The following is a 17,158-nucleotide window of genomic DNA, read 5'->3' as shown; positions in this document are numbered from 1 at the left end:
TGGTGGCTGATCGGCAGTCCCTTGGTGCCCTTGGCTGGGGCTGCATAAACCAGTCTGCCTCTGTCACATGGGTTCTCTTTGTCTATGTCATATTGGATTAGGGACCACCTTAATCAAATTTGTCCGCATCTTAATAACATCTTCAAATTCCTGTGTGAAAATAAGTTTCTAGTCATAGGACCATGGATTAGGACTTGAACATGTTTTGAAGAGACACAACTCAATCCATGGCATACACCTAAGGGTTCTAGGAAGTTTAAATGGCATAATGTGAGTAAGATATGTAGTATCTGCCTCATTATCGGTGCTCAAAGATAACAAAGTAAGTGGGCATTTATTTTTAATTTTCTTGGTAATATACCTTAGAATACATTCTGTTTGGAGACTATCATTTTCTAATACTACAATTCTTATTAGTAATCTTCCTGTGAAGGAAAGTCATATAGTGAGCCATGAATTTATAAAGCTATGAGAAGACTTACACCATCTGTCCAATGTCTCTTGTTTTTAGTTTATTGAGTTTTCCTAACAATTCCTTTGGATTAGCCACGGTTCTCCAGGGAAATAGAACCAACAGGATATATATACATCTTTGTGCATTTATATAATATAAATATTACGAAATGTATCAAAGGAATTGGCTCCCACAACTGTGGGAATGGACAAGTCTGAATACCATAGGAAAGGGACTCCGCTTGTTACAAAGATGAAAGTTTTTGATGAATTCCTCAAGAGAAACTGGCTGAAATAGAGATAGAAATTCTTCCGATTGCTGAAATAATCAGTTCTCCCTTTAAGGCCTTTAACTGATTGGATGACACTTCTCTCGTTGTTGAAGGCAATCTCCTTAGTTGATTGTAGATGTAATCAGCCACAGATAAAATCAACTGATGATTTAAATCCACAGAATTCTCACAGTTAACAATCAGGCCGGTGCTGGTCTGACCAAACAATTGGACACCACAACTTAGCCCAGTTAACACATGAACTTCAACACAACCCTCTTACCTGGAATTATAATATATAAATATCCAAGTTGAGTTGATATGCTGGAATCTGATGGGAGACAACCCTCATTTTGCTTCAGGTTGGTCCTGGGTTCTCTTCCTGGCACCCCTGTGGCTCCGTATAGCACAACTTGAAAATTGACTCTATTAACCTTCTGTCCAGTTGTTTATGAAGGAGCTGAAGGCCACAAGAATACAACAGAACTGCAGTTTGCACAGCAAGTTAGCAGCAGAGTTATGACTAGAAGAGCTGTGACATCTGGCACTTCCTGAATCCTGGTCCAGGTTTTCTTTCCTGGCCCCATGTTACGTAAGCTACAGGAAAACATTAGTCAGTATTCATAGAATTTTAAAAATATTTGTTCCTATGCAGGGAGAGTAATGCAAAAAAAAAAAAAAAAAATTTCAGTTTTTAGGACAGTGGTGATTGTTGCTAACTGATTACTGTGAGGTTTCTAGTCATAGGGACCTTTTCTCCGAACTTTGCTTGTTACAAAGGTTGAATCCTGGATGCAATGGATAAATACCGAAATTGGGATAACCTAATGAGAACTGTCCAGTAAAGTAACCAATAAGGTAACAAACCATAGGAAGGACTGGAGAGGTGGAGCTATTATAAAAAATATTATCCTAACTTGTTTATAATCAATACAGTAGTCTTCTGGGACATGAGCTTCTGGTGTTTTGTTCCCTTACATAGACTGTTTTTGCACCTGTAATCACAGAACAAATATTTGAAGTGGTGCAAGCTGCAATTGCATTGTATTTGATTACCAAATAAATGATCACTGATTATGCACTTATTTTAGTTATGGTCATTGTTGTGCTTCATTTAATGGAATACCTCCTGATGAAATAATATTCACAGACATTTGTCCTAAGCTAAAAAATAATTGTTTTGTTAAATGTAGCTAATTCAGGCCCCATGTCTCAGGACACAAATGGTTGAAGGTTTAAAGAAAACCTTAACGTGACCAGCAGATAAAGATGTGGTTTGATGACAAAAGAAGTCATGATCTTTACCCTTTAGTAATTCTATCCAACAAGAATTTTTTGAGGTATCGTCTTCATGTGCTAACAGATGCATCGATGTAAGTAGAATAATTTGTGGTATGAGAAAATGATGAAGCATGTAAAAAAGATAAATCACGAACTAAAATGGTGATGCTGTAATTGATCTGGGAACAGATTATGAGAACAAAACTTGTGATAAAGAGTTCTTAATATGCCTACAGAAGCAATTATGAATTAGTAAAATCTCTCATAATCTACGTGTTTTGCATCTGGAGATTTTTGAATAATTAAAAAAGTTGAAAGAATTATGGTCAATAACACTATAATAAAAATACAATAACAAATGCTACTGGCATAAACACATTAAGGAATAAACATAATGATTTGGTATACGGCTCGAGTGGTGAGAGAGCTAAGGCATGTAGGCATACTTGAAGATAATTTACTAATTTAAGAAGTCAGGCTGTTTTAGACATTATTTCAGATATTTTATATGTCAGATAAATATTTGGTTAATTTGGTGAGTCAATTAAGTGGATGTCAATAGAGAGTACTTCTACCTCGCTGAGCTCCATATTGAGCTGATATGAGGTTGGGAGTTGGTACTGAATAACCAAATGCCTGTAAGAGAGGTGAAAAGAATTTTAAATTTCCTAGGAGATTCTAAGTCAGAGGAGAAAATAACACAAAAATTAAAGACAAAAAAGAATTATAATTATATAAGTTTACGTACATGTGGGTGGTGCGACAGTGGCTCGGTGGTAGAATTCTCACCTGCCATGCCAGAGATCCGGGTTCGATTCCCTGAGCCTGCCCATGCAAAAAAAAAAAAGAAAAAAGTTTACATACATGTTATTAACTGTACCAGCTACATATCCACAGTGACCAAGAGTTTGACATAGAGGGGAAGATTACTTGAATTCTAATCCAACTGCAATTTATAGTCTCTTTAACTCTAGAGAGTGATCTTTCTCTGCACCTCAGTTTTCCCATCTTTAACATTATCTGTAATAAAGTGTAATTGTACAAATAAGATAATCCATGGGAAGTAGTTTGCAAAATTGTCATCTAAGAAGCAATACTAAAAATATGGCTTCTATTCCATTACTGATTTTATTGCAAAAAGAAATTTGAAGCAAGTAGACTAAACTGCCTACAGTAATTATCATGAGTTGTTTACTTATTGGTCTTTTTCCTAATATTTGTATTTCTTGGGGTTTTCTTTTCAAGTTTTCTTCAGTGAACTTGCTTTGAGTTAAGGGGGAATTCTCTAATTGTCGAATTATTTCCAAGTGAGAAAGAATCTTTTGTAGGAGCAAAATAAAAATGTCCATTCCTTAGAAAAAGATTTGTAAAAAATCCTAACACTCAAATACATTAATGAAATTCAAATTAGATTTTATTGCGTGCCATTCTATTCTTCATAAAATAACTGATAAAAACTCATATGTTTCACTTATTTTATCATAGGTGTAACACTGTGCTTGAGTGTTTGGGGATATGTACAACTAGATTTGAAATGCCCTAATGAATTCATTTAGAATGTGTAATGTTTAGCAATTAATAATTCTACTTAACATAAAATAATTAGCCTGGAATTCTTTTCACACTCTGATTCTAGAATACAGTACAACCATTTTCTGAAGGACAGTGGTTAAAGTAAATAGGCTTCATGGAATAAATAAGTGTGCCTTTTACATGTTGGGTAAAATAATATCAACTGACTGTGCAGTTTTCAAGCAGAATTTTGGATCATGTCAAGTAGATTAAACTTCAACTACATCATATATATATGTATGTTTATTTACTACCTATTTCCTTTTCTCTGCCCTCTGTAGAGTTACTTTTGGGAGATTTCATTTCAATTTGAGCACCAAATTTTTCTAGCATTTCTAAATTTCTGAATCACTTTCTTTGCTGTCCTTCCTATTTTTTCCCTTGTTCTATCTAGTGTGACCTCTCGGGGAGCTGTGACCTTTGTTATAAAGATAATTCGCAAAAAATGTAATTGGATGGATTTTTATTTTTAATATCAAACATAAACAGTAAATAATACCACCACATAGTCAACTTGTTAGAAAATACATTTACTGCAAAGAGAAATATTTTTCCTAAAATATATTTAGGGTTCTTATTTAAGAAATACCTCAAGAGATTATATTGCATTACTGTAACTCCTTACTGGTGTGCAGACACTGGACTGTTTTCAGAATGACCATGATGTGTGGATATATTCAAATGAAATTTAGTGCTTAGAGTAATAATGCCAACTGGGGGATATAGTATTGCTCTTGAAAATAAAATTTGGGTATTCCGGAGACACTAGATATTCAACAAAATTAAGTGTAATAATTAAGGGTCATTTTAGCTAGCCCTAAATGAGGACTGAATGGCAAATATGGCTCATTGTCATCCAACTCCATTCTCCCTTTTCCTGTCAACAGTAGAAGCCCCCACGTTTTAGATAGACTCATGGCCACCCAGTCTGAGATCACATTCACAGCTTCCGCTGCATCCAGGGTGGCCATGTGACTTCACTCTTGCCAAAAGCAGGTGGACAGAAGTGAGTATGCAGAGTCTGGCATATGTCCTCTATACAGATATTTCTCTGTCATCTACTTTCTTTCTGCTTTCCATGGCGTTATATTCAGAAGTGATTATGGACACTTTCCTTCATCTTATCTGCTTTATGTGGGATGAGAGCGACATGTTGAAGGTTGCTTGAGCTAATCAATGATGGAACCTGGATCCTGGATGAGGACGCACGTGCTCCTCTAGTCTTCTACATCGTGGTCTTTTACTTTAAAGGGAGATAACTCTCTACTTACTTGAGACACATTTATTTTGGTCTCTGTTAAAACAAACAAATACTATTCTAATGATACGATTTGAGAATATAGGAAATAATATAACAATAATAATAATAATAATAATAAATTTTTGTAGTATTTTCTAGTTTACAAAATGTAATTTTGCCAATTTTCTCAAACCTCACAAAAACCCAGTGAGAACAAGTACTCATCTTCATTTCAGAGATGAAGGAACTAACATGTGGGAAATTTTCTTTGTCCAAAGTCATACCAATGAATGTGTTCAAATGTAGCACACATTTCAATATATAAACCTGTTTTTTTAAAACAACCATAAGTCTTACTAGTAACTCATGACAAGTTCCTGTATATTAGCTTTTCTTGTTTGACGTCTTTATTAGTGCTATCGCTTACCTTACTGAGTCCTGACTATAATCCCATCTACGTCTATGACCTCTAACAACTTGTGTAATCTCTAAGGGCCTCTCTTTCCTCATCTGAATATGAGATGCTTGGACCAATTCTAAAAGGATAATTTCTCTGATTTTCTTTTTTAAATTATTTTTTTTTCTAGCTGTTCCCATTTACCATGCAGGCAGAAAGTCTCCTTATTCTTTTGACTGTTTCCTGTGTGTTGGTTGCATCAGCACCAGATTTACTGGAACCTCCTGGAGGCCAGGAATTTTGTCATATTTTCCCTGAACAATCTAGAAATGTGCTGGTCAATATGGAAGACAGTAGCTACTTGTGACTGTTGAGCAAATGAATTGTGGTTAGACCTGATTGAGATTTGCTGTGCATACAAGCTACACACTGGATTTTCAATACTTTTTATGAGGATAAAATAACTTAAAAGTATCTCAATAAGTTTTATATTGATTTCATGTTCAAATAATAATATTTTGGAATATTGTTAAAATGTATCATTCAAATTAATTCCATTTGTCTCTTTGTATATTTTTATTATAACTACAAAAAATGTTTAAATTACATGTGGCCTCATATCATATTGGTATTGGACTGCAGTGTTTTAGAACATTGCAAGGAATGGAGTGTGTGTGCATGGGGCAGATCGGCTAGCCATATGCTAGACCCATGTCATCTTCCTCCGAGAAGTCTACTAGAACACACCCACATTTACTAGTCTGGCACGGGGAATGGAGGCGGACCTGTTATTTGTTCCTTTTAGGACTGGCTTGTGAAACTTTCCACAGGTTGTCTAGCATATTCTTTACTCTCTTATCAATGAATTTGGCAGCAGCTTAGTGAAGATGGAGGAGCCAAAGAATTTCAAGAACTGGTATTCTTAAATTACTGCGTGGAGAAGAGGTTTCTTAATATCATGAACAGCTACATGGAATTCACCTAGGCAAAAAATTGCTAATGTTGAGGTCCCGAGATTGGGTGGTTCGTCTGCTACGGCAGCTAGCACTAGCTAATTATTAGAACTTACTGAGTACCCCAAAAAAGCAGCTTTATTCTCTGGAGAATAGCAATGCAATAGTTATATGAAAGTTTAGGAGTTAAAAAATATAGAAACTCTTCTACATCAAAACTCTCCGCTTTTTAAATGTTAGAGATGAGAACATTTCTCCCTGATCATCCAGTCTCTACATTCTGTACCACAATTACAGTGATATTTTTGATTTTTAAAAACCTATACTGTAGGCAAGCCACGGTGGCTCATCAAGCAGAGTTCTCACCTGCCATGCAGGAGACCCAGGTTCGATTCCCAGTGCCTGCCCATGCAAAAAGAAACAAACAAACAAAAAATCCTTACTTTAGATCAGAGACATTCAATATAAACTACTTCGATGTAATATTTTCTGGGCTTTCTATTGTTTTGTTGAAATAGCACATGAAACATGCTGATGTTAAAGTCTGTCACTGAGGTTTTTTCCAAAGAAAGGCTTTATAAAATATCAGGTAAGCATCTTTCCTTTAGTTAAGGAATCCACCATTGTGGGGTAGGAGAGAGGTAAACATGTTTTAACATGGCAAGCTGCATTTATTCATGAGCATTAATCCATTGGCACAACTCCAGAGATGGCTAATCAAGTTCTTTTATTTGAGAGATTTAAAGTAAATGTTTGCAGTCATTAACTGAACAATGCTCGTGACAATGTGCAGACCTTAAACAATTTGACTAGCAAGTGGCCCTCAGTGACCAGTAGGAAAACAACTTAGGTAGGACTCAGAAGGGGGCAGTATCAGATTTAACTACCCCAGCACTTAGATTCAAATGAAGCTAGCCCCAGAATTAACAAGCAGCTTGCATCCCAGCAGGAATTCAAAGAGAAAAGAATTGTTTACTATAACCCATGGGTGCATTTTCGTTCAGTCAAGTGCTGCTTCTCCCAAACTGAGGATTGGGCACTAGGAAAAGCCATTTTAAGTAAAAAGTTCTAATTAGAGATGGAAAGTTCTCTTGGAGAAGTGGAGAGTGAATACCTAGGCTGAACGGTGCTACTGTTAGAGAGATCAGAGTAGGTGAGGGATGTACTGGGAAACAGGGGCACCTTCCCTTCTCTTACCTTTATGGATCCTTCATGTTTTGAAGTGCTAGTCATTTCTAATCAATAAACACAAAAGTTTATACAGTTGACCCATATGAAATTAAATGCAAATTTGTTTTGATTTATCCAGTTTAATTCTATTCATGTGATTTCTCCCTTTAATTTCTGTCTAAAACTGAGAATTACTTGTTTAATTTTATCCTCTGGAAGTCACTGAAACAAATGCTGGCTTATTTGGGGGAAATCAAGAAAGATAAAGTGTAGTTAATATTATATGTTAATTTTTAACCAAATTTTGCTTCCTTTTAAATCCTGCAAAATGTTAATCTGGATACAATGAAAACATTGCCACTTTGGAATCAGAATAAGCTGGATTTAACCTACAACTTTGTCAAAGCTCCTTAAACTTGTTTAACTCTGTTTCCTCATCTGAAATATATGAATAATCTGCAAGATTACTGTGAGATTGGAGATGATATGTGTAAACTGCCTAGCATACAGTAACATAGCATGTGCATCATATACTGGTGTGCTCTACACCTGTACTGAATTAATCAGGCTTCCATACTGTCTTGGGCACAGGTGAAAAATCTGATCGGTGTAAGCGTTGATTAAGCAGAAGATGGGAGCTCATGAATAACTAATATCAACATAATGTTTAACTGTCGTTCTTTTAATACAGCTCTGTTACACAAAATGAGGCAGCAAATGATAAAAGAAGTTAGGGGTTTGAGTTTTGATAATATGGGCACATGGAAACATAAGGCTGGGAGAATAAACTTTGGTTTTGCATACTTACTTGAACAAGTAACCTTTTCACACCTTCTGAAAAAGTAGCTAGATAGTTCTGATTTTCTTAAAAAACACAGTAATCATCTTTGGTTTGTTTTCTCCAAAGTACTACTCATCAGATACAGGAACAGTCCTTTTCTTCCAGAATGTATTGTTATACTCTAAAAAGTGAATGACATTTCTGTAACTTCTATTCAGAGATTTAGCATTTTCATTTTTGCTGATTAAAGCCTGATGTAGATGATAAGTATGTCAGTCTTTTAATCATTCAAACGCTAAAAATGATTTTAAAATCTTTAAATGGTTTGTACCAGACTTTAATTTCTCAAAGGGTTTCTACTTATGGAAAATTTTCTTAGATTATGCCCTTTTGTCATAGTCTCGGTAAATGTTAAATCAATGCAAAATGAGTGGATTTGTACATTAAAAATAACCTCTTTCACAGGAAGAAGAATTAAGGAAGAGTGGGGAAGCCAAATATGCCCACTTGAGTGATGAACTTCACGTATTAATTGAAGTATTTGCTCCACCTGGGGAAGCTTATTCACGTATGAGTCATGCATTGGAAGAGATTAAAAAATTCTTGGTTCCCGTAAGTGTTTTACAGTTTTTACAAAGATGTTTCTCCTCAGCTTCTATTAAAAATGTGCCTTTGATCTTCACTGGCTTTTTAGAAGGAAATTCATATTGCAAGCTAAGTGTCTACCCATCAGATTATTTTGAAGCTAAAATAAAATAGGATAGAAAAAACACTTAGCATGGGATCCAGTGTGTTGTCACATACTGATGGTGTGCAGCAATGTTTGACTTCATTACATTACATGACATCCACTTGTTCATAGTCATGAAAAATAAAACAATTAATCACATAATATAAATACATAATTAAAGTTGTATCATTTTTCTTGTGTTTTAATAAGCACTTGATACTTGACATATATTATTGGCAATTTATAATGAATAGGGAAGTAATTTGAAGGTATAGAGGGAAGGTAAAGAGCTTACATTTGCAATATTTGTGATAAGAAAATGATATTATTTTAAATACCAAATGCATTTTATGTGTTGGCATGCCAGGTGGTGTTAATAAATTATGGTATAACATAAGTAATACCAATAGACCCAAGTTTGGTAAAAATGAACTCATTGTACTTGATAGAGCATGTTCATTTTATAAAGCAACAAATTCAGTGTTTCATGTTCATGTTGAGAATTCTCTACTGATTTTCTAAGAAATAGAGGAAATTTTCCTAAAGGTTGACAGTTTAGCAATCTAGGAAGAGGTCATTCAAGTAGAAATCTTGGCACCAGACTTAGAGCTGGGAATAAGGTAATTAGAAGAGAATGCTGGATAAAATTTTCTGAAGTGTCTGGGCAAAAATCTTGAGCAGGAGAGAGAGAGACAGTAGCTAAGATTAATCTATGCAACAGAAAAAACAACTTAGATTTCTGAGTTGAGCAATAAACTCAGAGGAAACAGTGGGTAAGATTCTTTGATTGGCAGTGGTGGTGGAAAAAGAAAAACAAATCTAAAGAATTTTCAGAATGTAAAATCATCAAGTTCTGGACACATAATCTACTTATGTGACCAGTTTAAAATGTATTTCTTTCAAGAAAAGGTTATAGAATATTCCCTTGATACTCTAACTTCATATGCACACTGAACTTTCTGCACAGTTTTTTTTTATCTGGACTCATATTTCTTAAGAATGAGGATGTTACATTCTGTCTTCCAAAATTTTGCCTGCAAACTAAATATCTAATGTTATTGGGTTAATATCACCTCTGGTGACATGAGGTGCAGAATAAGTCTAGAATTGCCAACTATATAGTTGTTTGTATTTCTACTCATTTCATGACAAGTCATTTAAATTCTCAAACATCAACTTATTCACCTTGAAAATGGAGGTAATTATAATTGACCAACGTCTATTACAATTGTGCATAAAATGGAGTAAGATATATGAAAACATTTAGAAAATTATAAATGGATGTTTTGATTGATTGTAGAAAGAATCTTGGAGTGACTTTTTTTAGGAGAAAAATATGCGAGACTAAAATAATATATATATATATATATACATATACATGCTGTAGTGCCATCATTTAGCATGATACCGCGTGCAAATGGTAATTTGTTTGGCAGTCTGATGGAATGACTGACCAGGTACCAGCAGTGATGTAAAGGGATGAAATAGCCGTTGAGTTCATTTTCGGGGGGACAGTACTGTCTGCGCTAGGATACAGATGCAGATGAAGATGAAACGCTAGGCTCATGGGACCTGTCCCTGACTATCTTGTGTTTTCATTTGCTCCCTTCCAAGAGCTCACTCTCTGTATTCCAGATGTGCTGGGTTTTGCTCATCTTACATTCCAAGCACTCCTTGCCAAGGACTTTTGAAGATTCTTCTCCAATAGATCAAAACTGCTATCTCCTTGTCTTTCCAGTCCCATATGTGCACTCTGTAGGGAATCTTCCCCTTCCACACAATCTGAAGTAGCTCCTTATAACATTTTATCATATAATCTTGTTATATTTTGTATACTGTATCACTGACCACCCTATATAACATTACAATTTATTGCCCCACCTATCCTATCTCTCTTCACTGCTCTATTTTCCCTATAACTGTTATTACTCTCAGATATACTATATAATATATATAAATAAATGTATTTACTTGTTTGTTTATTTCTATTGTTTATTTTATTATCTACATGACAGCCAAAATTATAGAACATTTTCACCACTTTATCTCCTTATTTAGAACAATGCCAGGTAAATGGGAGGTACTTAAATATTTTTCTATGACCGAATAAATGATTTGAAGGATTAAAATTTTAAAAAATAAATAACTATTCTGATATCTCTCACTGTCAGGTTAGCAAAGTTTATAAGCACTGAAAGACCTTCTACTTGATAAACGTTTCCCATGTGTCTTGCTTGTCCAAGAACCAAGTAAAGTATGGTCCACTTCAGCCATCACCAGAACCGCAAGAAACAAAAATGAACTGCCATATTTTTTATTACGTGAAATCACTTGATACAATAAATTATAATTTTACGTTAGTGACTTTAATTTTGGGAAAATTGCTTCCACATTGATTCCTTATTCCTTGAACATGCTGAGGGCACCTCATCTGGAGCATTTTTGTCCTCTGCATCTCTTTGCCTGCATGCCTGGCTTCCTCACTTCCTTTAAACTTTATTCAAATGTCACCTTTTGATGACATCTCCTCTGGCAACCCCATCTATAAAATTAACACTCCCTTCCGGGCACATGGGTGGTTCAGTGCATGCATGGACGGTTCAGTGGTAGACTGCTCCTCTTCCATATGGGAGACCCAGGTTCGATTCCCGGACCATGCACCTACAAAATATAAAATAAAATAATTGCCCCCCCCACCAGTTTAATTGTTTTTTACTATTTCATTTGTACTAACATGTGTTGCATCTTAATTATTTATCTTTTCTATTGTCTGACTCCCCTATGAGAATATAAATACCATGAAGACAAGGATTGGTCCTCTGTTATTCATTATTATATCTCCAGCATCTTGGACAGGGTTTGACATGTTGTAGGTGTTTCATGACTATGTTAAATGAATGAATGCAGATAATAATATTTTATTCTATTTGAAAAATAATTAGTACAGGGTTTAGGTATGGCTGCAATTTATCTAACTATCATTGATGACTTTGCAAAGAAGTTTTTTAAAAATACAAAAAGTTAAGCTATTTTTTTGGTGGTCAGAGATCCCAGCAGCGCCTCTCCAGGTGAGCTGACCCAGAATGACCAGCCTGGAAATCCTAACTACTTGCTGGTTATTTACCTTGTACCAAAAAATAAAAATGTCTAAAACCATAATTAGAAAGAAAGGTTTGAATAATCCAAGTTTCTTTTGACATTTAATTTTAAAGTCTACTGAAATTCTAAAGTATTTGGACTTTTACATTTATAAACATTATAGAGTAAGAATTCTAGCCAGGAAGATGCATGCTAGAAAAATGCAAGCATGGTTTTCTGAAGTCCCACTGGCATCTCATTCTTCAGCACAATGGAGAGTTTGTCCAGGCTTAGAACATTTTACCTCCTTTCTCCTCCTGTATGTTATTCAACAGTATTCAACTTGCCCTATGTCCAAGAAGTATGTTTGTCTAAGACTATAGACTTTGTAACATACAACTCTTCATTAAATGTCTGACATTTATATAATATTGGAAAACAACGGTTCCAGCACTGTCAATAAACTGTTGAAGACAAAAGAATTATTATTACTTTGGGAAATTTCCAGCCTGCTGGTCTCCATTCAGTCATTATAATATATCAAGGCAAGTAGTCTCAGTTCAGGTGCAAATAGAGTGACAGATCAATAATACATCAATATTTGAACACTACTTTGGCCAGGTGCTATATTAAAGGTTTCCTTACCCTTCCTAATTATTTGACAAATAATGATGTAAGGATAGAAAATCCTAGCCTAAGATATGTTTCAATAATGTTAATGCCCTTTCCTTCCCTTTATAAGCTATAAAGAGGTAAATAAATATTGGCATTATTAAATTGTATAATTTTCCTTTCTTTTATAGTTCAGGCACCGGGACTGCCATGTAGGTTGTGCAGTTTGTGTCCTGCACAATGCTAAGTGATGACATTTCATTATAATTTGTGGATGGGGCCCTGTAGGTAGCTTTGAATACAACTTCTGTTTCTCCTACCCTAGACAGTAGAGTACATGCAAATGATGGCAAATTGCTTTTCCTAAATTAGACTGCCTGTCATCTACAATTAAGTAGAATTAAGTTTTACTAATTTCTAATTACTAATTCTGATTGAAAACATAATATGTTGTCTCATAATCAGACATTATGAGGTAGTCAACAAAATTCTGCTCTTTGAATGTATATTTATACATCCTTTCATTAAAAATATGGAAAGAGTGGTTTTCACATAAACAGCAATTTAGCTTTAGGTCACAAATAAGAAATGCAGTATTTATAACTACCTCCTCTGTCATGACCTAAGGCTTTTTCCCAACACATACTCTGGGCAGCACTATAAAATTATCAGGGCTGATAGAATTTAAAAGGCCCTTGCCTGGTTTAGGTCTCTAATGATCATCACAAGGAATTCATGTCATTTAAAGAAGATGTGTCTATACCTTTATTTCAGATACATGTAGATCTAGATTATATAAATACATAGTTTCGTATATATTATTTAGTAATCTTATGTATAAGATTTTAAATCAATTCAAAACTGGATAAAAATGGGTCATTCCAGCTGTTTCTTTCCTACATTACATGAATGTCTTGATGACAGCTTTGATGCTTGAAATAGGGATAATTAGGGCATATTTTATCATTTCAAGTTTAAGATACTGGCAACAAATATAGGAAGGCTGTGAAGAGTCTGATTATAGAGGAAAGGTAAGCCATTTTCCTCTTTCTGGTAAAAGCAAATGGAGGGCGTTCTTGCTTTCTCTTCTTCAAAGACTATAATCCTAGCTCTGAAATGGAAAAATGGCACTGATTACTAAAAGAATCACAGAGAAAACTTAAGTAGATGTAAGGAAAATAGAACAGAAAAGTAGGATATTTTTAGTCTAGGAGATAGAAGAAGATCTAGACTGTCAAGGCGTTGCTAAAATTTCTTATAAAGAAAGCTATTGGAAGATGCTAAAAATATGCTCCTGAAATCCATGCTATAATTAGAAAAAGTGAGTTTGATCTGATTTTTCTGTGCAAGTGAGTAACTGATGAGACAATATATTAAACAAGAACCCAGTGTAAAAGCAGCAGTGATAAATGTCACGGCCTAAAAGGTGGCCAGAAACAGGTACATTTTGGCAGCCTGGTGGCCTGTGTTCAGCATTTATAGACAACATCCAAGAGGCAAGAGAATGATCAGTTACGGAAAAGAAAAAGTCAGTGTGAAGAGGGAAGCATAAGTCCATAACCTGATTATCATTCCCTCATGGTCGTGGTGGTTAAAATGTTGGGAAGCGTTTCTTCATATTGCTTTCTTCAAAACCAATAAATTCCCTCTTCTTTCCTACAATTAACCATGTTATAATAATTTGGTAACTAATGTCAGTAAACACAAAGCCAAATGTATTTATGTAATTATTACTTGCTCAGAAATGTTTCCTGTATTGCTAGAGGACTACTTTCATATGCTGATTATATTAGGAGACATTCATAAACATTTAATATAGAGTATTTCCTTTTTACCTGACAAGCTGTAATAGGTAATATATGTCTGTTTCTTAATAACATCATTACTATTACAGTAATTATTATTTTTATTGTTGCTGAAACCCAAGATCACTTTGGCAGTGCTAATTGATTGATATAACCTGTGTGACTGATGAAAAGAAGCAGTGAAGAACTATCTGAGTGTGATTGTTCTATAAATCCTAATAAAATTGTCTTCTTACTCCTCAGAAGTGCAGGTAATCAAATATCCCCTGCTTAGGGATGGGGAAAATATGAATGCTGGGCCAGGATGTGATCATCTGCTTTTCCATCTTAAGAAATAATTTATTACTAATTATCTCTAAACTCATTTGGTTTTGAAATCACCGATGCCACTATTATTAGGAGCTTTTGCTGACTGCTTTTGGATGCCTAGCCCCATTTCTCCTCCTACCGGTGACCTGATTTCCTCTTGATGAGTTAGTACTTCCTGTTAGCTAGTATTATAATCAAATGAGACTCCTGTATTTTATGCATGATTGTTGTGTAAACACACAACTCCTCTAACAAAGAAAAAAAAACAGAAATAAAAAGAGTTTCTTTTGTAATTCATGTACAATCCTTGAAGTCCTAGCAGCATTCCTCAGCTGTTATCTGTGTTATCAAAGACCTTTGTATATTAAGGATACAAATCTGATCTTCGCGGCAAGAATATCAACTCTTAGTTTTAACACATTCCAGTTACAAAAAAAAATGTCTTGAATGATTAAATGGAAAGTTTTATTATATTCTAAACATTTGCTGAATACTTTAATTCTGGCCTTGTGTATTAGTATATGGTAAGCACATAAAAACACTGAATTGCAAATATCTTTAAAGATGAAAACAACTGAAAAAGAGTCATGGTTATTGAAGAATTTGGTACAAAAAAAGGAGGAAAAGTGTTTCAATAATCAGGATCTGTTCAATGAAATATGTATTTTTAAACTGAGTAAACAAATTGAAGTAGTTAAATAACACTAATGCACAGCGAAAGCTTTACTTCAACAAGTATTTCTGAGTCATCAGTATGTGGTAGGCATGATTCTAAGAACTTGTATTATATCAGCAATTTCCTTGTATAGTTTAAGAAACCAGAGAATGATCTTCAAGATTCAGAAGATAAAGAATATGCAGAAATATTTGAGAGGCGGTGTAAATGTGAGACCTATTGGATAATAACATGGTATGGTTAAATAAAGGTGATAACAGTCTAGGCAACGTGGATCAGATAAAAAGTGAGATTGCTAGGGTAAAGAAAAAGGCATTTCTGATAAAGACCATCACCAGACCGTCAAGTGTAAGCTATCCAATTAGAGAGAGAAAGACAGTTTTGATTAGTTTCTTGAAAATACTGATGACCCACAGTCAAAGATTCTATTTCAAACCGGGGAAGAAAAAAAAAAAAAAAGCCACAAGAAATATTTCCAGAGGAAAGCCTGTTTACCTAGTCATTATTTTTTGCAAAATTTTGTATTCTAAAAATGTGTCTTCAATTTATGTCCTCATGATTAATTCTTAACTTTTTAAACAGCTAATTTTACAGCTACGTAAGATATAATGTAAGCTTACTTTGAATGCCCTTCTTTGATTAACCGATCTCATTTTGCTACTCTGAAGCTCCTTTCAGCAGGCTACAATGTAAAGTGTATTGATTCCTCTAGACAGTTTTTAAACCAGATATCTGGGGAACTTGGAAAAATCCCTAATTCCTCCCAGAGCTCTATCATCTATTTTATCTCTATCCTGTTTCTGTGTCCTCTGTTCCATTCTATCCAACCTTTCTCTTAGTTATGTAAAAATCTACATGCAGTGGGTGCACTGGTGGTTCAGTGATAGAGTGCTCACCTTGTATGTGGGAGAACAGAGTTCGATTCCAGACCATGCCCCACCAAAAACATCTACATACAATAATGCCTCAATATACAAGTGTCAGTTATTGGATTACCTGTATTTTATGTGGAACAAATGGCAGTTGGTTTCTTTTTTTTTTTTTTTTTTATGGGGCTCTGTCATTCTGTATGCTCTTTTGGATTGCCTTTTCTTATCTCTCATCAACAGCTTAAGCAAATCTCATAGTTTCCATTCTTTCACCTATAAGAAAAATCATAATTTAGGCAATTGAGATTTTTAAAGACCAGTTAGCTCCAGTTTATAATTTCAATATCAAAGGTCTAATCCCCATTGAGACTTAATCTGGATTTATGATTGGGAGAGGAATAGTGGAAAGGAGGCATGGTCCATATATTCATTTGCTTCCACTGTCTCCACTCTCCAACCTCTAACTGTCCCAAAGCTTTGTGACTGGTTATGGGGGTTGGAGAGGGGAGGTGTGACATTTAAGAGGGGCTATAAATCTCATCCTATAATAATCTGCTTCGTTTAGTTGGTTTTGATCTTATTTTCAAGAATTTTTCTTCTGATGGTCAGTGTGGAAGATAAACTAGCAGAATTGTTGCAGATGTTGCAAGATCTTCAAAGAATTTTTTTTTTCATTTCATCAGGGTAATCTCTTGGAGAGACATGCAGCCCTTTCTTTCAGTAGTCCCTAGATACTATTCTGTTATCTGCTTCCTACCAATGTTGCATTTGAGTTTTGTCTTGTGTTCCTAACTTGTTCTTTTCCTCTGGGAATTTATAAGATTATTTTTATCTTATCTTTAGAGTTCTTGAATTTTACCATAATATGTTGCAGTTTGACTTTTCTCATCAGCCTAGCCCCCACCAATAATGGATAATTCTCTTAAGGAAACCCACCTCCTATTATTGTCTAATTATATT

General features: G+C 34.7%; 1 protein-coding gene across 4 annotated transcripts in view; it reads left to right on the top strand.

Annotated features, from left to right (window-relative positions):
• Nucleotides 1-17,158, top strand: part of KHDRBS2 (KH RNA binding domain containing, signal transduction associated 2) — a 616,081-nt gene that overhangs the window by 294,442 nt on the left and 304,481 nt on the right. For all 4 annotated transcript variants that reach the window (XR_013176184.1, XR_013176183.1, XM_077162168.1 and 1 more), the window contains exon 4: nucleotides 8,585-8,731. Coding sequence is in view for 2 of the 4 variants with exons in the window: in XM_077162168.1 (XP_077018283.1) it covers nucleotides 8,585-8,731 (147 nt within the window). In the remaining 2 variants the exon portion in view is untranslated. The remainder of the gene's footprint in view (nucleotides 1-8,584; nucleotides 8,732-17,158) is intronic.

This window comes from Tamandua tetradactyla, chromosome 5, assembly GCF_023851605.1.
Source record: "Tamandua tetradactyla isolate mTamTet1 chromosome 5, mTamTet1.pri, whole genome shotgun sequence".
NCBI classification, from domain to species: Eukaryota; Metazoa; Chordata; class Mammalia; order Pilosa; family Myrmecophagidae; genus Tamandua; species Tamandua tetradactyla.
This window is presented reverse-complemented; position numbering and strand designations above follow the sequence as displayed.